The following is a 25,409-nucleotide window of genomic DNA, read 5'->3' on the forward strand; positions in this document are numbered from 1 at the left end:
TCTGGAGCAAAAGTAAATAACTATAATCATACTATATATCGATGTGTTGCACACTAAAAAACATGCATACCATTGTATGAGTTTAAATTCGCCTCTACAATTGCCAAATAAGATGAAAAGGTTTAATAATTTCACTGCAAGAGAAATTACCTGCTAACTCTTTTTCAACATGTAAGATCATTCAATATCGAAGTAACTTCTCCCATATGGCGGCGCTTAACTGATAAATAAATAGTTAGAGTGTTTAGGGGTACTTTGTCGCTGATATGGTCCCTCAGGTGTATATAGAAATTGGAGCTTCATCTTGCTTGTCCGGTGGTAGCTCCAATTTGACAATGTTTATCAGGTCTTGCAGATAACTTGGGGTTATGTTGTTTTCTTATTCTACAACTTTTACCATGTCCGGCATATTCTTATTATGAGTGTCAATTCGACTGGGATTTGTAACTTGCGCATCAGCATCATTAACAATTCAGTAGGTTGAGAACTTGAAGAATCCGGCTTAAAAAGAATTAATCATAGAGGCATTTCGTGGCGCTTTTATCTTCGCATCTGTTGAATTGCAATCCCACAATTAGCTGTTCGACATAGAAAAAGTTTGCATCACAAATAGGAACTCATATAAGATAATTCGCATCATGATCACCATTATTTCAAGCATAGTACAAGATAGGATCGTACCATCACAAATCACACAACCAAAACAAGTAAACAACAAAAAGCTGATGGATAAATTGAACAACGATACAAGACGGGAATTGAGATTACTAGATAGTGTGATGTAGTGATGTGTTAAGCCATGTGTCCTTGGCTAGTTCCCATTGGTTGGATCTGGAAGATTTGGCAACTGAAAAAGGTTGCGTCGCGCCGTCGCCGTAAGAATAGGATCGAGAGCAGCAGCAGGCTGGGAGAGCAGAGGCGGCCGGGCGGCCTAGGACACGGAACGGCTGCGGATAATTTTCTGCGTACTAATCACAGGAGAACACAACGCCCAGGAAGAGACTTGAGCCAATAGCCCAACCTGACTGCTAGTGGGCTTCACATGGGCCTTATTCCCTTTTCTAAACTTAACGCTGAGATAGGGGGGAGGGGGGGCAAGTATAGGGGAGCTCCTAATCGGCGTTGTATGCGCCAGATCCAGAACTGGCGCCCCGCAGCAGCTTAGTTTTGGGCCGGCCCATTTACAAGAGTTGGGCGCTCGCCTGCTCCTAGCGCTCGACTCGCGCTGCACAGTCGCCCGCTCGCTCTAGCGCTTTACTAGTTGACTGGTCAACCGTTGATTTTAAAAAAATCACAAAAAATCAGAAATTTCGGTAATTCCAAAAGCTTCACGGAGTTTGAAAAAGTTCATCCAAATTTGAAAAGAGTTCATCAAATTTAAAATCAAATTTCAAAAAGGTTTAACCACTTTGAAAAAAGTTCATCGTTTTTGAAAAAGGTTCATAGAATTTGAAAAAAGTTCATCATTTTCAAAAAAAAGTTCATGGAATTTGAGAAAAAGTTCATCGAATTTGAAAAAAGTTCATCGTTTTCGAAAAAAGTTCATGGAATTTAAGAAAAAGTTCATCGAATTTGAAAAAAGTTCATCGTTTTTGAATAAAAGTTCATAGTTTTTGAAAAAAGTTCATCGTTTTCGAAAAAAGTTCATGGAATTTGAGAAAAAGTTCATCGAATTTGAAAAAAGTTCATCAATTTTGAAAAAAGTTCATCGTTTTCGAATAAAAGTTCATCGTTTTTGAAAAAAGTCCATCATTTTCGAAAAAAGTTCATGGAATTTGAGAAACAGTTCATCAGTTTTTTTAACAAAAAATTTATAAAAGGAAAGAAAAGAAAACTCGAATAAAATCGTCCTCGAAAATGAGCAGCGAAACAGTGAAAACCGGGTTTTGGGAAGCTGATCCCTGACTAAAGAGTGAAAGGAAAAAAGATGCTTAGGAGGCACAAGTCCTTCGTTGGCCTAGTGGTTACGCTTGATGCCTTGAAGCAGTTGGTGCGTGTTCGTTATCCGGCGGATGCATCATTTTTTGAACGTTTTATGAATGGTAGAGAAAAAACACAAATGGGCCGAGCCCAGCTACCGCGCCTGCAGGCGCCGGTTTGCAGAAACCGAAGAAACCGGCGCCTGCAGCGCTAAATAGGATATGCGCAAGTATAGATATACGAGGGATTACATGCTTTCGTATCGCTATTTAGACAGCATCGCTCGATCATTAGGGGGGGGGGGGGGCAGGCCCCTGCTCGCCCCCCCCCCCCCCCCCCTCTCCGGCACTGCATGTCACCGGTAAACAATAATGGTAACATGCCCCCCTCTTTCGACCGTTCGAATGGTAATCAACAACCCAGATCAGCATAAACAATACCCCATGTACAGTGTGTGTCATAGAGAATACACAGGGCATATCTACAGTATTTTCTGCCACAACATCTAATCTGGGCAGTCCATTTTTGATCCAACGGCATGTTACGCCGTGACATGCCCCATGATAGGGCATATAGCAACTCTCCCATTGCACCTACCATTGATTGCATTCGAAATGTGTAGGCCAAGATGACAGGAATCGAATCCGTGGAAGCTAGTGTGGTATTTGTTCGATTCAAACTCGATTCAAACTTAACAAGGCCATCATCGTACTGATTCCCAAGAAACAGGGGGCGGACACACTTCAGTATTTCCGCCTGATTTCATTGTTGCACAGTTTGATAAAAATCTTTTCTAAGATCCTTGCGCGGCGCCTCGCTCCTAAACTGGAAGGATTAGTGGATCAATGCCAGAGTGCCTTCATAAAAAACGCAATACACAGGAGAACTTCCTGTATGTACAGAGCACGATCCATTTTCTGCATGAGACCAAGAAGCCGTCAATCCTGCTAAAACTCGACATTGCCAAGGCGTTTGACTCGCTTTCCTGGCCGTACTTGATATAGATGATGCAGGCCAGGGGCTTTGGCTCACGATGGTGCGAGTGGATCATGGTGATTCTGAGGACTTCGACCTCGAGAGTGCTCATCAATGGACATCAGTCAGAGAGCGTGACTCATCGAAACGGCTTGTGGCAAGGCGATCCGTTATCACCATTTCTCTTCATCTTGGCCATGGACCCACTGCAAAGACTCTTGTCCATCGCAACGGAGCATGGCATGCTCTCGAAACTGCCGGGGCGAAGGCGCTTGTTGCGTTGTTTGTTCTACGCCGATGATGTTGCTCTATTCATGAACCCCACGGAGAGAGACGCTTCAATGATCAACTTGCTACTGCAATGCTTTGCGACGGCAACGGGTCTTCACACAAACAAGAACAAAAGCGTAACCCAGCCTATACGACGCGGAGCGATTCAGCTGGAACGAGTCCTGGCGCACCTTGGAATCCCGATAAAAAGCTTCCCCATCACATACCTCGGAATGTCGTTATCGCTACGGAATCTAACCAAAGTTGATCTTGATCCCCTGCTCCTAAAATTTGGAAGCAAAACAGCGATGCGGAAGGGCCGACTAATGGCAAAGAGCGGCCGGTTGATGCTTCTGAAATCGGGATTGACCGTGCTGGCCATCTATATGATGATAGTCCACAAACTACCGACCTGGGTCTGGAAGTGTATGCTACAGATATGTCGCGCCTGGCTTTGGAGTGGTGAGACAGAATGCACGGGTGGCAAAGGTAGGGTGGCTTGGAGCCTTATATGTCGCACAAAAAAGTTTGGTGGCTTAGGAGTGTTGGACCTTCCGCGCTTCGGGACTGCTCTAAGACTACTCGGCACAGCCTTGGGTGAGTTTCCAACTTCCATGCGACGAGAAAGACCGCATGTTATTCGCCATGGCAACTGAGGTTACAGTGGGAGATGGTCAACGGGCCAACTTTTGGCATGATCGTTGGCTGCATGGACAATGCCCCAAAATCATTGCACCTGCTCTTTTCAATATCTCAGCAAGGAAAAACAGAACGGTCCATAAGGCGCTGCAGGCAGAAACTTGGCTCTGTTAGGATAAACCATGTATATGGGTATTGTGGCGCAAGTCCATGACCGAGTTTGCTAGCTAGCCATGCGTTTGCATGACAGCCAAGTCAGACACATGCATGGCGGGTCATCTGGCAGTGGCCGTTGTAGTGTGCGTGCATGCAGCGGCTAGATAGGTTTGTTAGTCACAGATAGACTCCCGGGAGGTTAGCTAGATGTGAGTGGCCGGGTGTGACGGCCAAGTTAGTTGGCTCAGCGGCTGGATGATTCGTGCGTGTGTGCGTGAGTTAGTGGGGTGTGTGTGGCCGCTGGCCTGTGTGTGCAGCCGTCTATAAAAGCCCCGTGTGTACTGTTTGTAGAAGGAACCGTGTGTAAGCCATGTAGCCACTGTAAAGAAGAAAAGATTGGGGCATTCGTGCGCCCGTGGCGGCGTTCGTGCGCCGGCCGGAAAATCATGTGTCCACTGTTCTTCTTCTTCCACCTCCGTTCGAGTGAGAGGAGAGGTAGCTAGAGGGCTGCGGTTCCAACAATTGGTATCATGAGCTGGTTCATCTTGGGTGTCGTCCCCTTGCCGGAGGCGTGCCGGCGGTGGCGGCGTTTGCCGGCAGCTGCGCGGTGAAGCTCCGGGCCGTGTGTCGGTCTATGAAGGTGCGCGGCGTGGCGAGGAGGCCGCGGTGGCGGCATGGAGGCACTGCATGGCTGCATGGAGGCCGCGGCGGCGAGGCGGGCGCGACCGGTGCGTGTTATGGGTGCGCACTGGATGCGTCGGGCGCGTCGGGACCGCGGGCGCGCGTACTAGCGTGCGGTTGACGTTGGGAGGAAGTGTATGTCGCCATTGTGCTCGAGTCCGTGCTCGAGTTCGGCAACATCCTTCCGGTGTTTGTCGCTGTCGGCTGCCATGGCGGACGCGGAGGCGGCACGCGGTGAGCATCCGATGTGGTCGGGCTCGTCGGGCGCGTCAGGTGCGCGCGGGACGTGCGGGATGCACTGGTGCGGTCGGGCTCGTCGGGCATGTCGGGTGTGCGCGGGACGTGCGGGGTGCCGAGGGACGCCAGGCGTGTGTCGCGGTGGAGAAGGTGCTCAGCGTGTGTTGCCGGAGTCGTGACGGAGCACGGTGCGACCGGCGTCGTTGCGTCAGGTCGGGTCCGCGGGCTAGGTCACGGTCGTGGCGACATTGACGACAGAAGCTGCAACAACTCTGACGACAACGACATCATGGTTTAGGGAGAGTATGTTAGAATAAACCATGTATATGGGTATTGTGGCGCAAGTCCATGACCGAGTTTGCTAGCTAGCCATGCGTTTGCATGCCAGCCAAGTCAGACACATGCATGGCGGGTCATCTGGTAGTGGTCGTTGCAGTGTGCGTGCATGCAGCGGCTAGATAGGTTTGTTAGTCACAGATAGACTCCCGGGAAGTTAGCTAGATGTGAGTGGCCGGGTGTGACGACCAAGTTAGTTGGCTCAGCGGCTGGATGATTCGTGCGTGTGTGCGTGAGTTAGTGGGGTGTGTGTGGCCGTTGGCCTGTGTGTGCAGCCGGCTATAAAAGCCCCGTGTGTACTGTTTGTAGAAGGAACCGTGTGTAAGCCATGTAGCCACTGTAAAGAAGAAAGGATTGGGGCGTTCGTGCGCCCGTGGCGGCGTTCATGCGCCGGCCGGAAAATCATGTGTCCACTATTCTTCTTCTTCCATCTCCGTTCAAGTGAGAGGAGAGATAGCTAGAGGGCTGCGGTTCCAACAGGCTCTCGGACCTTTCTAGGGGACTGACCGACCAAATGCTACCGGAACTGTTGCGGCTTGCGGTGTTGCTTGATATAGTACAACTGCATGACGGACAGAACGACTCGATTGCTTGGCGTTTCACGGAGTCACATGAATACACAGGGAGATCGGGCTACCTTCTGCAGTTCGAGGGCTCGGTTCCCACGGAGAATTACAATCTAATTTGAAGGGCGTGCGCGCCTGAGAATTGTCGGTTCTTCATCTGGATTGCGGCGCTTGGGAGGATCCTAACTGCCGATGTATTGCTGCGCCGCAGATGGGAGAACTATTTTCTGTACACTATGCGAGCAAAACCTAGAAACAACGGCGCATTTGTTCTGGGACTGCCCATGGTCCAAGCAAGTTTGGGACAAGATCGCACACCTAACCAACATGCTGGCGCTCCAGCCACAATCCTGGAACAATCAGACAAGCATCATTGGATGGATGGCACACTGTCACAACCAAGCCGTTAAGGAGAAGAAGAAAGGAACACTGTCCTTGCTATATCTTGTCCCATGGGAGTTGTGGAAGGAAAGGAACAGGAGGACTTTCCAACAGGAAGCTCTGAGCTTAGACTCTTTCGTCACTAGATTAAGAGAGGAGATCACACTCTGGAATCTCGCGGGAGCTGGGATTCCTTTCGATCCTGGCTATGTATGTAGGCAGTGTGGTGTTTTTTGTGTTTCTCTTTCCTTTCGCTTGTGCCCGCTCGCTTTTGTTTTGGTGCTACTATCTGTAGCCCACCCTCTGTCCTTTTTCTCTGATCAATGAATTTGGTAGAATCTACCAACATTCAAAAAAAAGAACTTTGCACTCTGATTACTCAATGCCGTAAAGTAAAGAAGAACGATAGGAGATGGAAGAAGTGTTGCTGCATTGCATGAGTAAATCGTGCATGCTTCCCCGCTGACACGAAAAGAGCTCGATGTACTCCTGTACAGTGTTGAGCATGTTTTTGAAACGGGCGTCAGCTTCCTTCTTGAAGAAAAATCTGATAATATTATGTTGGGTACACAAAAATAAGGGTAGACAATAATAAATCAGAAAGTGCGCAGTCAAAAGTTCCCATATCTTTGCTAATTATTACAAAACTACTTAGAGAAATAATATTATTAGATTTTCATGAAAATATTGAATTTTGTTTCAACTTTTACTACGGGCAGTGCTATTAAATTTTCATGAAGCAACCAAATCTGTCGCTGGATTAATCAGTTGATAAGTATTGGTTCCCTTTTCTATACTAACTATAAATACCATTCGGCACGAATAGTGAGCTATATCAAGAAAACAATGAAAAACTATACTAATTATAAATATGTAATATCAGTCAAAGTTGAATCTTCAGCACGTATTGGGTCCATAACTACAGCATCATGTATCTTGGAACGTCGAGAGTGTCAGTTACCGCACTTGGAAAAAATATATCAAATAGCTTAATTACGTAACACAATTCTCACAATCAAGCAAAAAATTACTTAAGTTCACAAATATATTAACTAATTGGCATAACACCCATAGCTGACAATGTCAAATGAAGAAAAGCATCATATCGTTCATGATCGAAGTAAGCTAGTATACTAGCCAGCGAGGCATGACCACTCAATTTGATGCAAAACAACTGGATACTGACAGTTTTAGCCTAAGCTGGTGCTAATTAATCAAGTTGCCATCGATCAGCAGGTAGACAATACGTACACACAATGAACCAATCAATCAAGCTGACAATTAGGCCAAATCGAATCACGCAACTTGATCCTTAATTTGAGCAAAGCACAGGAGCATGGGACACTTGGACGGCTAAGACATGTGCACGCCCAATGTATTCCCGCCTACCTAACTTACTATGCTATCACCTAATTAATTAACTAGTATCCTCGATAAGATGACTTGACACAGTCCTTGTTAGTAAACTAGCGCATCTCTACCTACTAATTAACTTAGTGTGTACGAATTGCCAAATCAATGGGTCTTCCAATTAATCAACATCATGTCGTGGATATCTGGACACGTATATACCTAGGAGAGTGATATTTTGCATGTACAAGTACTCCCTCCATTTCCTTAGGCTGGTCACAATGGGGAGGAACTTAGAAGTAACATCACACATTCCAATACAACTTTGCTTATGTGGCACATATTTAATGAAGAGAGAGGTGCTTGTGGTAACTAGCTAAGTTACCGGAACATCACACACTCCAAGAAACAATGAGTCTATAACCTAATAAATAATCGTTGCATGACACTACATAGATGTTCTTACCCACTATGGAGGTAGTAACATAGTCTAGGGAAGTGTGTAAGTTACTATCCTAAGTTCCTCCCCATTGTGACCAGCCTTATACAAGACCACAAACTCAAATAACAGGTACCAAGGAAAAATTTAATGACTGCTTTGCAAGTCAATTATTCTTTTCGTTAACCGGAATCATTAATATGCCCACATGCATGCAAAGAAGGAATGAGAAGAAAATAGCACAATGTCATTATGACTACATGCATGCAAGTATTAAATAAGTTCGTAGTATGAGGAAACATCATTAATTTTTGCCTCAATTACTGTTCGTGGCCTTGTATAGATGTAAATTGTATTTTTTTATAATGGCCTTGTATAAGTAAATGGAGGGAGTACACAAGATTCCGTTCAGTTCTGTCCCAAGGTTAGGCTACCTTGCACAGCTAGGTAGTACCCCCTCCGGTCTTTTTTTAGCCAAACTAAAGAGAATCTTGTATCTAAGTAGAAGAAACTGTGGTCGGGATTAGTGTAAAAAGAATTTAAGCAACCAGATGACACCCCTTGTTGCGGCGAAAACATGCGGGAATTGGTTGCAATACATCATTTTTATGAGATTTGGTTGATTTGAATTTGAATATGAGGCTAAAGATTCAAAAACATATGATTTTTTGTATTTGATTATTATATAGTCATAACATATTTATATCTTCACGATATTAATATATTCCCTTTTAAAAAAATATAGTGATAAAATATTTATTAAGTAGTATTTCCCATGCATGTTAAGAGAAATAAAATTAGTGGAGTTCATAAAGTTGGATGTGTGCATGTTGAGGGAGTTACTATATATAGGTAGAATTAGTGGAGTTGAAGATGTGACATGTGTGCATGTTAAGATAAATAGAAGTAGTGAAGATCAACTAATTAAGAATATAAGATATAAGATTTATGTCATAGATTATGACAAAACTTTTAGTCCTAATATTGAAACTACTATTATTTGTCTTGTATTACTTGTTGTATCCATGGAAGACATGTGTACATCAGTGCATGAGACCTCCTGGCGATGGAGATAAACATATTATATATGGCAGACTATAAGCATAAACAAGCCCTAACGAACATGTTTCCAACACAAAATACTAAATAGTTTGAACATATGCTTTTCCTCGGGTGAGGTAGGATTAAGATTGTTTTAGGGCTTTTGTTGTTTGCTAATTCGTTTGTAATTTTTTTTACGGTTGATCACTGTGTGTGTGTGTGTAGAAATATACATGGGCATGCTTGTCAGATCTAAAAATGGGTCACCGATGGGTATCGGGTCTGAGGAATTGGATACAGCCACCATCTTCATTGTACCCTATCGGGAATAAGTTAATTCGGTAAATATCCCCATGGGGAAAGTTTTGTCTGCCCCCACCCCTAATAGATGAAACCCTCATTAGTTTGGTGAATATGGGGCCCCATTGTCGTCCCTACATATAAGGCCTTAAGCAAGCTACACCTACACGGTACATCCGTTTAAGCTCAAAGTAGCACAATTTTGGATTAATGACTTGTAAGTCTGGTACATCTTTATTATTCATTTTAATAAGTGGGCACAACCATATTTCTCATATATGTTGATGATATAGAACATGTTTGGTTTGTAGCAAGGTTGCCAAGCTTAACCTTAATCGTTCCACAATACCTTAGGCATGTGTTTGATCCATTGCTCCAGTTATGCCTTGCCACACCTTTTTAGCTATGTGGTATACATGTCATAGGCTCTGTTTGTTTTTGCCAAAAAAATTCATGCTTATGGTGGTCATTTTGCTCGCCACACTTCCCATGGTTTTAAAAACATGCTCATATTTTTAAAGTTCATGCAATTAAGTAATGTCAGCATTTTTATAGGATTTAAGTTCCATGTTGCTCTTAAAGATCTAGCTAGAAGATTTACCTTTCCTTTTGGCAATAGAAGTTAAAGAGATTTACTCTATGTGCCCGCTCCTTCCCCACCTAGCCCACAATGATTTTCACCCCGGGTGTCAGGTCCAACCAACCGAGGCTAAAGCATCAACACGAAGAAAATGCCTTCAATAAGGAGACGAAACAAGTTCTTTTCGCTAAGTCCAACTAGTGCAGACCAGAACGTAGGTTTGCACACCCTAGATATCGACTTGTGTTCCAGTCACTGTCTTCATGGTAGATCTTCTAACAAGTGTTCCTCTCAATACTATGAGAGAATCAACCATCGTGTCCTCCGGAGATGTCCACCAAAGATCATCACCAATCAGATTGAATCAGATGACAACCAAATGTCGTCGCTCCACCATGATCGGAATGAAGGCCATCATAGCCCTTTTTAGGGATCCACTACCACCCTAGCAAGGCTGGAGGTACTGGTAGCGGGGTAGACCAGAAGAGATGTCCGCATTCTAATCGATGGAGAGGCCCTCGTCTTCGCATGGGAGAAGGGATAGTGTGCAGGGGCTGGTATGGGGAGGGAGGTGGCGGATATTGATGGTGTGCGATGACTTGGGTTCTCGTGAGGGTGGAGATGTATTTTTCTCATATCCCACAGGATATGTCACGAGATTAGTTGACCCGATAGTGCTAGATACAAGAGTATAGTTGATACACATTAGTACTCAACCCTCACCAGACATTGTTTTCTCTATAAGGAAGATATGCCGATATTCACACGCTCGTACAATTGCTCACTGAATAAGCTAAAGCAACCTTGAGACATATCAAGAATACTAGTATGAGTATTGGCTTGATCCTCATAAAGTCATGATCCAACTTTTTAAGTGCCTTGTGTAACTAGCCTACCTGAATTCAAGTGTTAGACTTAGAGAGTGTGCTCGTACTTTTCTAGAGTTACGGCGATGATAATCCAGTGGGACACCATGATCCCATCGGCTACGAGGTGTTTGGTGATTTCAACAATCTTAAGATTTGACAACTCGGTCTTCAAATGTGCTCATAACGGTAAGATGTGTGTCTGTATGTGAACGTTTGCTTCTGTGTATGTGTCGTCGCCGGAAGTCGGTTTGGTTAACATGCCATCGCTTGTCATTCAGTTAGGAACGAAGGGTAGCTGGGTTAATTTGCAACCCCCTGCACGTACTCGATCCTGGCCCTTCACACATTGTACGTGAGGAGGTAGCGTGTGCTTCAAAAAGAGGATCAAGGCAGTGACCCACGAAGGGGACAGTACTGACCCCGCGTGCTAACTGTGGCTATTTGGTAGGTAAGCGATATGGAAAGGCCGCGAGAAAGAGCTCCACGCCATGTGCCCATGTGTTCCACCCGAGCTCCCTTGCCCGGTCCACATATGCTGACGATAACGATGGGCGCGGAATTGGCCTACACGCACGATCCATCTCCGATCTGTCGTTTGTGCCGCCATTGTATTCTGAAAACGGCCATTTGGACATGTCGCTCTGGCATTAGCTTGCTTCTAGTCTTCTACCAGAAAAATAGAGTAAGGTCACGAGGGCCCACATGCCAGTGTCACCGCGTGATCGTCGTCGATCGCCTGAGTGTGTGGCCGACCGGCCGGGGCCGCCATAGCATAGGCAATAGGCATCGTGCACTCACCGTTAACCAGCCGGAATGAAGCTTGATGATGGCCGTAATAGATTGATTGCTATGTATCACTAGGCACTAGCGTTGCCGTCAAACGCATACTCATTGTATAATCTTGCATGCCCCCATGCACTGATGCGCGCACACGCTCGTGATCGAAGATATCCGCTCCACTCACTCGCGTATACCAGCTTTTTTTAATTTCTTTTGGCGGAAAGTCATCTAGGCACCACGACAAAAAGCGCGCGTTAAAAAATTTGATTTGATATGACGCGTCGGAGAGCGGCCGATGACAATGGCTGCACTCTCAGGGTGACCGGTTTGCCTAGGCTGGTTGATAATGGGGATCTGCTACAGGAGTAGAGACAATTGGTTCTAAGATATTATAGGGCACCTACGCTGCTGAAATCTCAAACCGAACACCATATCTGTCCGCCGACGGGTGGGGACCAGCTCACGGGCAGTGATACGGAATCCGGCCATCCAAAATTGCCCTCATACATTTCAAACCAAATTTGAATGAACTAGACAAATTATATCAAATAATACCAATTTCGCTAAAGTTAGGACATAATTTACATAAAACGGCCTAGATATTTTGACCGTTTAACTAAGAACTAGAAAAAGAAACCTAGGAGGCTAACTTGTAGCGGACAACGACCTCATACGCTTGGCCGCACCACATAGTCGTCCGTGTCGTCGTCGTCCCTCCAACGGTGGAAGGGAAGGGCGTGCCCCCCCCCTCCCCGAAGCCTTGTTCGGCCGTCGTCTGGTGCTTATGGAGGAGCCGGTCCACTGCCTCTTGTGCGATGCGGAGGGCCGCCGTGGCCAATGCCGACAACGCACGCAATGCTCTTGGCCGGCTTGAATGCGGCGCGGGAAGCGGCATGTCTGTTGAACGGAAAGCGCGAGAAGAGGATTTTGGGTGGGGTAAGGTTGCCGAACGTACGTAGTGGTTTGGATGCCCGCAAAGCCCCTCTCCCACCCCCTACTTTGATTCTAGTTTGCAGAAAAAATTATATGTGAAACGGCCCGCGGATGGATACAGGACCGCGTTGAATGACAAAATGCATTCGGACCATGTAGTATGGACGTATGCGGGTGGTTTGAGGGTCCATATTGAGGATGCCCTGTGGCAAGTTATATTTTTCACAAACTTCAAGGTACGACTTTGACTATACATGGTTTTAATTAAAAAATGCTTTGAAGATTAGTATAAAAATATGTGGCACACATTATTTTGTAGTCTCAAGTAAAATATCTCACATGATAAATTTCTATACTCTCATACATGCTATTATAGTTCTCAAAGTTTCAAAACTTTGACTACAGGCGGCTTATGTTTCTATGCAAAATTTCAGGGCCTTTTTGGTTCAAAGGATTTTTCATAGAATTTTCCGAGGACTAGAGTCCTACGATTTTTATTTCTGCATTGATCTTTCATTCATAGGATTGAATGCTATACAATTTTTCTCTAAGGAACCATATGTACTACTACATTCCATAAGAAATCTAGTATTCACCTAAAGATCTAAGAAAAAATATTTTATTTTTTCTATGATACAATCAAATATATTCAAATCTTATAGGACTAGGATCCAAATCAATCAACATGACATTCCCACTGTTTGTTCTTTCTATTCGTGCGCTTTTTACAGTCTCATCCAGCATGCAAGAGACAACATGTGAGGGTTTTTTGCGGGGAAGGCTAAATTTCGTGTTTTGGCCCTTTTCTGAAACCTATTCGAGATTTAACCCTACTTTAAAAAAAATTCGAGATCTGACCCTTTTGCTACCGTCAGGGGCCATAGCAGTAGGGTATAACAGCCTACCACCAAGGTCTCTGGCAGTAGGGTTGCATGCCCTACCGTCAAAAACCTCTTAAGTATTGAACACAATATGTGCTCGTGCCTACCGCCAATCACCTTGATGGTAGGGTTGTGCAGGCTACCATCAGCCCGGTTGGCGGTAGCGATGTTATCTACCGCCAAAGTCCCTAGCGGTAGGCTGTTAGACCCTACCGCCATGGACTCTGGCGGTAGCAAAAGGGTCAGATCTCGATTTTTTTTCAAACTAGGGTCAAATCTCGAATAGGTTTCAGAAAAGGGTTAAAACATGAAAATTTGCCTCAGGGACAACGTGTGAGGTTAGAGCCACGTGTCAGTGTTACGCTGGATTATTTTTATTACCTGTTACACCTGTACTTGTTTTTTGCTGACGAGCTGCTTTTAATATTGTCGCCAACCAACGCGGCAGTGGATACATAACAAGAAGAGACCTTGCGCGCACACACACCATATACGCAGAGCGATGTGCACCAGCTAGCTAGCACCCACGGACGCGCCAAACCAGAATCAGTTCACTCTACCTGTACATAGCCAGAGGGCGAATACATCCGTCCGTGCCGTGGAGCGAGGCCGCCCGGCCATGACGACGTACAGGGTGTGCTGCTTCCTGCGGCGGTTCCGGCCGGCGTCCAACGAGCCGTCGGAGGCCATCGGCGACGTGTTCGAGGCGTACGCCGGCGCCGACGGCGGCAGCGGCGCGCTCGGGGAGGAGGCGCTCAGGAGGTTCCTCCGGGAGGTGCAGGGGGAGGCCGGCGACGACGACGTCGAGGCGGCGGCGAGGGAGGTCCTGGCCTTCGCGGCGGAGCACCGGCTGCTCAAGAAGGGCGGCGGGCTCACCGTCGAGGGCTTCCACCGGTGGCTCTGCAGCGACGCCAACGCCGCCCTCAATCCTCGCCGTGGGGTAGGCTCGCCACCTGCCTAGTGCCTACACCTCTATCGATCCGCCGGTACTAATCAAAACTGTTATCTTCTTCCTTAAAAAATGTCAGAGAGAACTTTTCCAAGGAAACAGCTTCTACGATTTTCCATGCTTTGAATTGCACAAAGATCCTGAAATATTTTTCTACTGGTAAATTACATAAACTTGGTTCTCTGCGGTGCCATCGAGTGTTCTAAACATGTTGGTTAATAGTGGGCTGACTAATTTATTTCTCTGTTTAAAATCACTTATGCTGATTGATTGATTGCTGGTCAGATATGGCTAGGCCAGTAACAAAGTCGAGTAGATCATGATTTTATAAAGAAATGGGGTGGTTTCTGCAAACATGATTCAGCTCCTCCATTTATGTCAACACGGTGCACCAGAGTCATAAATTGAGTCACGAGTACTGTTGATAAACAGGTTAGGCACATGTGCAATGTCCCTCGTGTATGGATCATACAGCAGCTTGTGCGATGTCCCCCATGCTAGAGAGTGACACCAAAATTAGGATCTTTCCGCATACTAGCTCTAACTAGCCACAAGGGTTTCTGTCTTTTGTTTCTGCTTCTCTCGGTTATTTGGCAGAGAGACCTAGCTAGTACATTTAGTAATCATCATCATGAGAATTGTTTTTCTTTTCTCGGAAATTATGCGATTGATTGATTGATTGATTGAAGGGCATCTCTTGTGTAAACTTGATAGAGAATCTGTCAAATCTTAGTTATGAAATACGAGTCAGGCCATACAAGCCGTAGGATTTAGATTCCATGCCAATTAGGTAGGTGAACATTCTAAAATTCGTGTGCGATGATATTGCAAGAACTACACAGCTACATTTCTAATTCTTGAAACTACACAGAGTTCTGCACAACTTTAAATTTCATGATATGCATGTAACTCTATCAGTTCAGAGCTAAAACTACTTTATAGTCGAATAAGGATCAGCAGAGTTCTTAAGCTTATCTGCTCTTGTTGGACGAGGGATAATGTTCCGCTTATATACAAGCAAACACTTTACACTTTGCAGCAGTTTCGACCCGCTGGCAGTGAATAAAGCTATCAAAATTGGACCACTTCCCACGTTTCCGCAAACATTTACATGTATATATAGATTCAAGCTTTTTCTAAAAAGCATCACTAAAACGATCATGCATGCAACATGTGAGGTTAAACAACTAAAGGACAGGAGGTGTAGGTGCTTAGTGAACTAAATCACCTGCCCCCACGCTTTGAGCTAGTGTTAGTGGTTGCCTAACTCACTATGTCTAGTGATTATTTGTTTATCAAAAAGTGCCCTGATGAAATGGGATGTTGATCACATTATTAGAGCGTCCTTAAACAGGTACGTACATCTATTTCCGTCTAGAAAAACAAGTCAATATAAAAGCATCAAATAAGAATTCAGTCAACACCGCAGCATGAATGATTCGATGGACATGCTTGGATACCAAGCTCGTCATCTGTGTAGAATTTTATGGGTCTCACATGGTCTGGTCTTGAAGTGTGGGCGGGTTTGTTATTGGACATACATGATCTAGCTGCAACTGCTCTTGGAACAGAGTGATAAAGAACGAAGAAAATATATTATATCATTATTGTTCAGTTAGCTACAGACCAAAATAGCATTCGTCTATAAACTTGAATACGTGCTAGAGAAAAGCATGACCCTTCAACTTTGTTGAACTCGGTATACAGTTTTCCTTTTTTACATGGACCAAAAAAACGAATATACACGTAATGCTCCCATTAAACCACCTACATTATTAGGTAGCCAACATTTCCTCCCAGACTTCATTCGCGAGATATTTGTCCAACCAAACTATCATATATACTGAACCATGACCGGTGAGCTAAAGCAAAAGTCTGCCTAAAAAATGCTGGAAATAACTTATTTCAGCTCTCGTGTTATTCTTTCTTTTTTGCGGAATGAATTAATTGTTCAATAGCGATGTTTGGGTGCCCCACTTATATGTGTAGATCCTTGGCTAAATTATTGGCTTGGTTAACATTTCCTCAGAAACATTCTTTCCTCAACCGCCAAAGCTATTTAAGTCCCAGAGAGAATTAATTTGTTGAAAAATATCATGACTTGTTCAGTACTCCCTTCATTTCAAAATATAGTGCGCCCGCGCTTCCCGAGGTCCAACTTTGACCATAAATTTAACCAACGAGACTAACTGCGGCGGGAGAAAAAAAATATATAATTGAAAACTTCTTTCGAATACGAATTCACTGATATAATTTTTGCTCCCGCCGCAATCGGTCTTGATAGTTAAATTTACGGTCAAAGTTGAAACACGGGGATAGAGGAAGCACTACATTGTGGAATGGAGGGAGTAGTATATAGCACAGAAATCAAATCATATGAATTTAAGTATTTAGGTGGCCCATATAGAATGTTTGGACGGTTGTGTGCGTGGATCCGTCGATCGGCCCGACTCTGACCTGTCCGATGTGGACGTATGATTGCGTATTATTGGACGTATTTGGTAGCTGCAACCGTACTTTCCTCTTGGCCGTATATACGCCTATCTCACAGTTGGTACCGGGGAGCTATCTCACAGTTGGATTATTTACCGAATTTGGTGCGTGCGTGCAGGTTCACGATGACATGGGGCTGCCGCTGTCGCACTACTTCATCTACACGGGCCACAACTCGTACCTGACCGGGAACCAGCTGAGCAGCGGGTGCAGCGAGGCGCCCATCGCCAAGGCCCTCCGCGACGGCGTCAGGGTCATCGAGCTCGACCTCTGGCCCAACGCCGCCAAGGACGACGTCGAGGTCCTCCACGGCAGGTACCAGTTGCACGCATGAACTTTTTATTTTCACTTGCACTTGTTGGTAAAAAATCGGCTACCGGACGACACTCGGGCTCGGCATACACCCCTGAAAAAATTGATGGGTCATTCAATCGTCCGCAATCCGATGGAAAACGAAACAAGAACAAACACATGATTAGATGTCGATCGATGATGATGAGGCTGAAGACAACGTCTACTTCATCCAGAGAAAACGTGATCAAAGACGACAGCATGTTTTTTGGCACGTTTTGGTGTTCTGAATGACACCAGGGCCAGCTTAAGCCTAATGGTGTGAACCTCTTAAAAGGTGAAAGTGAAGTTTCTTTTTCTTGAGAACAATTGACAATGAAGAGTTTTATTTGCTGAGAACAAGTGAAAGCGAAGTTTTTTATTTTTTGACAAGTAAGTGAAGACGATTTTTTTATAGAGAACTTTGATGTACTTTATTATTGATCAACAACGACGTTCAGGGAACTATATTACAGGATCATGTTGAAATGGCCAGAGATCAATGTTGACGTAGGCCCAACTTACCATAGAATTAATCCAATTACAGGCCCAAGTTACGGAATGTTTTGGGGGATTCACCGTCGACTAGATCGGAGATAGAGTGCATGGTCACCACGAACGGCCGGTGACGGCGACCGATGGCGGTGGCCGTTGTGGCAAACCTTTGACCAGCGACGTGACGTGGATTTGCGTTTTGTAGGACATGGACGTCGCCGGTGGACCTAATGAAATGCCTGGAGACCGTCAAGGAGCACGCCTTCGTCTCCTCCCCATACCCCGTTATCCTCACCCTCGAAGATCACCTCACTCCGCATCTTCAAGCCAAAGTAGCAAAGGTATGTTCCCCGGATTCCCCAATACCATACTGGCCTTTTCCTCATCTGCACTCTTCAGCTCCGAAATTCATGGGGAGATTTGATAATTAAAAAAATGCCAAAACTTAGTTTTGTCTTATTTTCCTCTTTGCGGTGAACCTTAGTTTGTCTTCGATAAAATGTCATGCCTTATCAAAGGCCAGATTAAGCTGGAGCATTTTAAAAATGTTTTATTTATGGGAGTTATATTTTGGACCTGAATATCCTGCCAACGTCAGATTTTTAGGCAAGACAAATCGATCATTTTTTCATGGCAGGTTATGTTTGTCGAAGATGGCAAGTTTAATTCGCAAGCATGAAAATCCGGCTCAGTTCATTTTTTTTTGCCAGGAAATGTCGTGCTTGCAAACTAAATTTGCCATCCTCACGCCAATATAGATTGCCATAAAAAACATTCGGTTTGCCATGCCTAAAAATCTAACGTCGGATTTTAGCATTCCAATATATTTTTGGGAGAAAAGGTTTAAAACAGTATCTGAAGAGCATTGAATTTCCCTGCAATTTTTGGAGGATCGATGATGACAATGCGTGTTTGATCATGTCACAGATGATCAAGGAGACATTTGGGGACTTGCTCCACCTCTCGGAGTCCGAGGCAATGCCCGTATTCCCTTCCCCCGAGGACCTCAGGGGCAAGATCATCATATCAACCAAACCGCCAAAAGAGTACCTTGAAACCAAGAGTAGCAAGGAGGAGGCCCAAAATGGTAGCGCGGAGGAGAGTGTGTGGGGGGACGAGATTCCCGACAACAAGGCTCAGGTTGCTACTGCTCGCCAGGTATTCTCTTTTACTTGGCATGGTCTCCATTCTGCAGTACTTGCCCTTTATTATCTTTCTACGTGTGGAAAATATGAAATTTATAAGTAATGATATAGTTTTGACAAAATATATAACTAAATCATAAACAAGATTCAAGGTTTTACCTTCTAGTAGCAATCTTGTGACAAAATTTACCCCGTTTTGTTTCCTTTTGCGACATTTTACCTTGAGTTGCGGCTTTGTGATGACTATTGCCCTATTTCATTATTTTTTGCAAACTAACAAGACAAATGCATGTGTCGGGAAGATGTGACAACCGACTAGACAGTCAGATCCAGTTTTTCAGTTTGGTGAAAATAATAAAATTAGGTAAAATCTGCGACAAGATAAAAAATGTAGCAAGACTTTTCTTTAATAGTGTGAAATCTCTTAGAAAGTCGCAACCCAGGGGTAAAAAGTGGAATTTACTTAAATTATTACATTGGTCTAAAAATTATTGGAAGCCTAAAATACAGTGATGAAATGTCACAAGTTTTGCACTAGAACAGACTAAATATATTCAGGTCTATGATGTAACAGCTGTGAATCCGATGTGCAGGTTTCAGAGAAGGACAACTACCGGTATGTGGAAGAGGATGAAGAGATGGAGAAGAAGGTACAACTGGGGGTTAACGGGGAGTATAAAAGTCTCATCTCAATCAGCCTCACCCGGAGAAAGCACGACATGGATCAGGATCTCAAGGTTGATCCCGAGAAAGTGTCTCGGATGAGCTTGGGGGAGGCGGCATACGAGAAGGCCACCATTACTCATGGATCTGAAATTATAAAGTGAGATGAATTTAAGTGTCTTTTTGTATGACATTTTGTTTCTTCAACGCTTGCTGAATAAAATTTTAGTTAATACGATAGATTAACAAATCTTCGGTAATTTTCTTTCAGGTTTACACAGAGGAACTTGCTACGGATTTTCCCAAAGACAACGCGCATTACTTCATCCAATTACAATCCACTGATGGGATGGAGATATGGAGCTCAGATGGTTGCAGCAAACATGCAGGTAGCATCTATCACTTTCTTCCGGCTTCTGCAGTATTGATCTTATTTGTTTAAAAAACCGAGTTTACCGAAACTAATGTGTTGCCCCATTTGACTTTGAAATTTTCTGACATTCCGCAGGGCCATGGAAGGAAACTATGGCTGACTCAAGGGATGTTCCGGGCAAATGGCGGTTGTGGTTATGTGAAAAAGCCTGATTTTCTTATGAACACGGATAAAATGTTTGACCCTAGATCCAAACTACCAGTGAAGACAAGGCTCAAGGTGAAGTGATTTTTATTTTATTTCCTTTATGACGAACCACACGAACAAAAATTACCACACACCGTGCTAAATTGCTGCCAGTATGCAATACTTTCTATTTGCCGGATTTGCTACAGTAACTTCAGTATGTAACTTGTTTTCTTCTCAATGCTGCTGCCATCTGAAGGTGACTGTCTACATGGGAGACGGATGGCGATTCGACTTCCGCAAGACGCATTTCGACAAGTGCTCGCCACCAGACTTTTATGCAAGGGTCAGTCCTTGCCTCGTGCATCAGATAATTGATCAGTGAGATGAAATGTGATGTAGTTACTTACTGAAGAAATGTATGTCTAACGTCTGAAAAATAAGTGCAGGTGGGTATAGCAGGAGTGGTTGCAGACACAATGATGAAGGAGACCAAGGTGATCATGGACAACTGGATACCGACGTGGGACCACGAGTTCGAGTTCCCGCTGTCCGTGCCAGAGCTCGCGTTGCTGCGCGTCGAGGTGCACGAGTCCGACAACCACCAGAAGGACGACTTCGCCGGCCAGACCTGCCTGCCGGTGTGGGAGCTCCGGTCTGGGATACGCTCCGTCAGGCTCTACGCCCGCGACGGCGAGGCGCTGCGCTCGGTAAAGCTGCTTATGCGCTTCGAGTTTTCATAGAGGATCGAGCTCGCGGGCGTTTCCCTGTTGATCCTGGCGATGCTGGTGGTGTGTGTAAAAAGATTGGAAATTTTTGTTCGTTGGTGCCTCTGTCATTGTGCGCGTGCTCGTGCTGTATATGATGTGATTAGAACTCAATGTGCGACTATTGTTTGTCATTGGGTGTTTGTTGAGTGAGCCAATGAAAGATCAAAGATTGTTCCGCTAGTATACCAAGGACAGTACTCAAGCGAACACAAAGGCTGAATTCAGTGTTGCAAGCTCTCTGGCTCTCTGCTGCATATCCACATAACTTCTGAAACGCCTAGATTAGTTTACAAACAAAGATTATCTTATGCTCATGAGTTGCAGAAAAATTAGGAGATTGATATTATGCAAACGAAGTATTCTAGAATAAAGATATTCTGCAAACGAAGTCATGCGTATCTCGCTGATCTGTTTACAAAATCCTAGCCAAGTTCCTTATTTCTAGAAATATGTTAATAGAGTTGATATGAAACGACTTTGTGGTTTGCAAGGTTAAGGGGGAGTGTTCCTGAATGACAACCTGTTTACGATCCTTGGATCTTTGACATTGCATTCTTTTCCTTTTATGATTATGAATTGTTTTTTTTTTGACGTGAACAGCAGGAGCTCTGCCTTTACATTATAGGAGAAAAGAAGTCACAAGACCAGGGCCGACTCCAGAAAATTGAGGCCCCGGTGCGAAACACAAATTGAGGCCCTTAATTCTGAAATTTTCATATGCTAACAAACTAACATAAGTAAAGCATACTTTCTTATCTCATATTATGGGCTTGTTTGGGACTGCTCCGCTTCACCAAAATCAGTTTCGCTCCACTAAATTTACTTTGGAGCAGTTTCAAGCAGAAGTTGTAGCACTATCAAAGAGAATGTTTGGCTTCCATCTAGCTCTAGCTTCAAGAATGAAAAATTTGGTGAAAAGGATCTATTTGATTGGTTGAGGACGGAGAAACGAAGGGGTATCCACTTATTGGTGGCAGTGGTGGGTAATTTCCACTCAACTCCAGCTTCTAGAGTTTTTTAGAGCACCTCCTGAGGAGCTTCATAAAAAATTAGGAGTTGTACCCCAGATTCTAGTATTTTGCGGAGTGGCATATCGTGGAGCTATCCCTGTTTGGCTTGTGTTTTGCGGAGCAGAGTTGAATTTTAAGGAGCAGAGCAGTCCCAAACAGGCCCTATATCAGTGCTAAAAGTCCAAAGGTTGCAAAATCCAGGTTGCTCGAGGTAGTAATTTTAAGCGCAATTAACTAATCACAAAAAAAATATAAATTCGGTACCCTACGTTATTTCATCAAACTAAGCACTTCAAAAACTACAAAACTAACTCACCTCACCCTGCCATCATGAACCGAGCTGCACCACTCTCCCGCGATGCTGAGGTGTACTGGATTGTGCCTCCTAACCCCAAGCCCGAAGAGAGAAATCAAAGCTCAATCACCACGCCCTGCCATGCTGTCTAAACAGAAGAGATACATAGTTTGAGGAAAATTGACGCGGGAGTGGTGAATAGAAGGAGCGCGGACTAGATACCAAAACATCAGACTGAAGCACAATAGATTTTTTTTTTTGAAGATGAGCACGGCTACTGTCTACCATTGGTGTAAGAATTGCCTGAAACCCAAATCCTAGATGTAAAATATACTGTACACGATAATTTAGGATAAGGAATTATAAAAAGGTGCTTTAGATCTTACGTACGGATGAGTGAGGAGACCTGGGGGAGCCAATACGCCATGCCGCCATGGCCAGGCTCGATCCGCCTTCAACGTTGGTCCACTGCCATCCGCCATTCCGTGGGGAGGAGGGGAGATCAGACGTGAGGCACTTCTGGGGGAGGAGAAGAGGCGGCGAACGATCGAGACACGAGGAGGGAAGGCGGCGCTCAGATTGCCGATTTCTCGGGGCATGCGACAGCTCGCATCAGATCAGGCTGATGAATCGGGGCGGGATTTCTCGGCCGAGTTGGTTTTTCTTACATGACGGTGTGTTGGTTTCCTTGATCGAGGGCCTCGGGATTTTGGGGGCCTCGTGCGATCCCAGTTAATCCCTTTGATACGTCGGGCACGTGGGCCAGGTGCTACCTGGCCGGACGCTCTCAACGACTGACGTTTATCCCTATCCACTCGCGTCTACGTCCTTCATCCTCAATCCCCTTCGTCCGCCGCCGCCACCACGCCTCGCTAGACACCTCCGCCTTCGCCCTAACTTGAACTGGCCGTAGTAACTGTCGTGGTTCTAAGTCTGACAGTAAGAGAGGGGTAGGAGAACGGAGCATGATCTATCGAGATGCATATGGGTGACACGGTGGTTTTAGCGAGTTCGGGCCTCTCACGGTGGAGATAACAACCCTACGTCTCGTGCTCCGGAGAGGCTTTGTTTTATTTGAGGATATATCCGGAGATTACAATATGTGTGTGAGAGAGAGGAACGGATCCCCATGCCTGAGCTAAGTCATGAGACTAATGGTGAAAAGAGAGAGAGGTGGAAGCAAAAAAACTCCCGAGTCTAGTGGTGGGGGGTGGCTTATATAGAGTGCGCCACCCCCTCACCTCCTATGTTACAAAGTGGGGTATGAATGCCATAATGCCAGCCCGCTATTAAGCCCTCACTATTAGAAAGATGCCGACTGCCTTGCTGCCTGCTGGTCTTCGTATATCCGAGTGAGTCGTACGGTCGAGTGGTGAACCGTCATCCGAGTGGATGGTATGTTGCTTGGTCGAGTGGATAGTATGCTGCTTATCCGAGTGGATAGTGTGTCTGTATGAAATTGACCTGGACCCACATGTTGTGTGGACCCCATGCTTCATGATATTTCGACCCTTCGTGGGCCTACCTGTTATGTATATCCCCAACATTAGCCCCCGAATCGATTGCGATTTTGCAGAACGAGTTGGTGTAAGACACAGTTTGGTCCGGGTGATTACAGAAATACTCGGTACATGTCGCCGCGCTTTCAGACAACCAAGGTTTGAACAAAATCTCAATGGATTCCGGCACCATGCTTCCCGACTAATCGAGGTAAGTGTCTGTGAGGAGCAACTTGGTGACATTCGTTCATCTCTCGGGAGAGGTTTAACTCGTGATCTGAGTATGGGCGTGTCATTAAATCCGTGCAACCAGATTGACACATGGACTGCTCTTTTAGAGAGATGCCATTCTTATCCCGGAGGAACGTCAATACGAGTCGGTTTCAGATCCACACTTGTGAGTTTTACACTTTGAGTCCTAGAAGAAGGCTCAAAACAGGTCCATGGAGGAGCGTTAAACTCGCCTTATAGAATATTTTTTTGGAGTGATTTGGAGCTGGGCCTACATCGAGTAACTGATTACTCGGAATTTCTTCATGCCTGGAACGTGTCTTTTTTGTTGTTTGGCCGTCACTCGGGTTGGGCGGACCATTCCGAGTGGATACCATTCCAGTGGGGGCACGCTGAGTGCACCCACTGGGTGTAGTCCCCGAGACTGCCGTCGACTGCGGGCAGTCGGCGGGAGTCTTAGAGCCTGTCTTTTTGTTGTTGTTCATCACTCGGACTGGTCAGGCCGTACCGAGTGGAGATTACTCCAGTGGGGGCACGCTGAGTGCACCCACTGGGTGTAGTTCCCGAGACCGCCGTCGACTGTGGGCAGTCGGCGGGGGTATGAGAGAACTAAAACTCTTCTTAGCTGGTACCGATCGAACTTGTTCTTCTCTGACTCGGAGGTCGAGTAATACTGGAAATGGGTTTGCATTGAGCAAAATGTTTCTTTCTGAGTTCTCTTCCAGTGGGGGCACGCTGAGTGCACCCACTGGGTGTAGTCCCCGAGCCTCTGTCGGACTAGATGAGTCTGGCAGAGGGTTTAAGTCTCTCGGTAAACCTCCAGGCAGTTGGCACAGCAAATATCTTTGTCTGGAATTGAATCAATCGGATGGATGCGTAACGAGGTGGTTGTACGAACGATGTTCGACGAGTAAGGTAGCATGTACGATTCAGTGATGGTGCTTCATTTTTACCCTTTTGCATGAAAGGGGTATTTATCCAAGTGGACGTGCTTCACTTATAGATCTTCGGTGAACCGAGCATGTATGGTCAGAAGAATATTCCTGATGTGATCAACAGGTTGACCAAATGGGTGTAACCTCTGAGGGTGACATGGCCAACTGCCGTGCGTAGCCCCCGAGTGATGCTCGAAGGGGGTAAACTTGCTACAGAGTGTGATATGAGGTTTGACCATATGAGTAACTTAGCCGTTCCCGTGTTGGGGGTGTAGAGGTAAAGACATGTCCAACTGATGGTGACGCGCGAGGCGGCAGAGGGGCGATGATGTGTACAACCGAGTGACGATGCACGGAGCGGTCGAGTGGTGAAGACGCGCGCAACCGAGTGGCGACGCGTGGGGCGGCCGAATGGTGATGACGTGTGAAGTGGTCGAATGTAGGACTACATATCTAGCCAAGTGAAGATGCACGGGGCAGCCGAGTGGTGAAGACGTGCACAACCGAGTGGCGGCGCGCGAAGCGGCTAAGGCGAAGTCGTGTGTCACCGGACGGTGAAAATGGTCCTCGGAGGACTTAGTCGAATGCTTTCGAAGCTTATGTAGTGACGAGTTTGGTGTGGTTGCGACGCAACAAGACCGTCGTGATAACTGAGTCTGAGTAGGAAAGAAGATGGTGTGCAGAGCATCTGGGTGATTATA

The 25,409-nt window shown here is 45.4% G+C and overlaps 1 protein-coding gene and 1 long non-coding RNA gene across 2 annotated transcripts; one reads left to right on the forward strand and one right to left on the reverse strand.

Annotated features, from left to right (window-relative positions):
* Positions 1 to 13,809: 13,809 nt before the first annotated feature.
* On the forward strand, positions 13,810 to 20,921 carry LOC123189441 (phosphoinositide phospholipase C 2). Its single transcript, XM_044601857.1, has 9 exons — positions 13,810 to 14,274; positions 16,895 to 17,091; positions 17,807 to 17,942; positions 18,529 to 18,759; positions 19,340 to 19,569; positions 19,681 to 19,798; positions 19,918 to 20,061; positions 20,228 to 20,314; positions 20,418 to 20,921. The coding sequence occupies exons 1-9, from the start codon at positions 13,954 to 13,956 to the stop codon at positions 20,709 to 20,711; spliced, it is 1,758 nt and encodes a 585-aa protein (XP_044457792.1). The 5' UTR covers positions 13,810 to 13,953; the 3' UTR covers positions 20,712 to 20,921.
* Positions 20,814 to 22,748, reverse strand: LOC123189444 (uncharacterized). Its single transcript, XR_006495855.1, has 2 exons — positions 22,434 to 22,748; positions 20,814 to 22,191 (listed from the first exon to the last, which is right to left on the reverse strand). It is a non-coding gene; the product is annotated as an uncharacterized lncRNA (long non-coding RNA).
* Between the last annotated feature and the right edge of the window lie 2,661 nt (positions 22,749 to 25,409).

The sequence above is a fragment of the Triticum aestivum genome, chromosome 1A, assembly GCF_018294505.1.
Source record: "Triticum aestivum cultivar Chinese Spring chromosome 1A, IWGSC CS RefSeq v2.1, whole genome shotgun sequence".
Classification (NCBI taxonomy): domain Eukaryota; kingdom Viridiplantae; phylum Streptophyta; class Magnoliopsida; order Poales; family Poaceae; genus Triticum; species Triticum aestivum.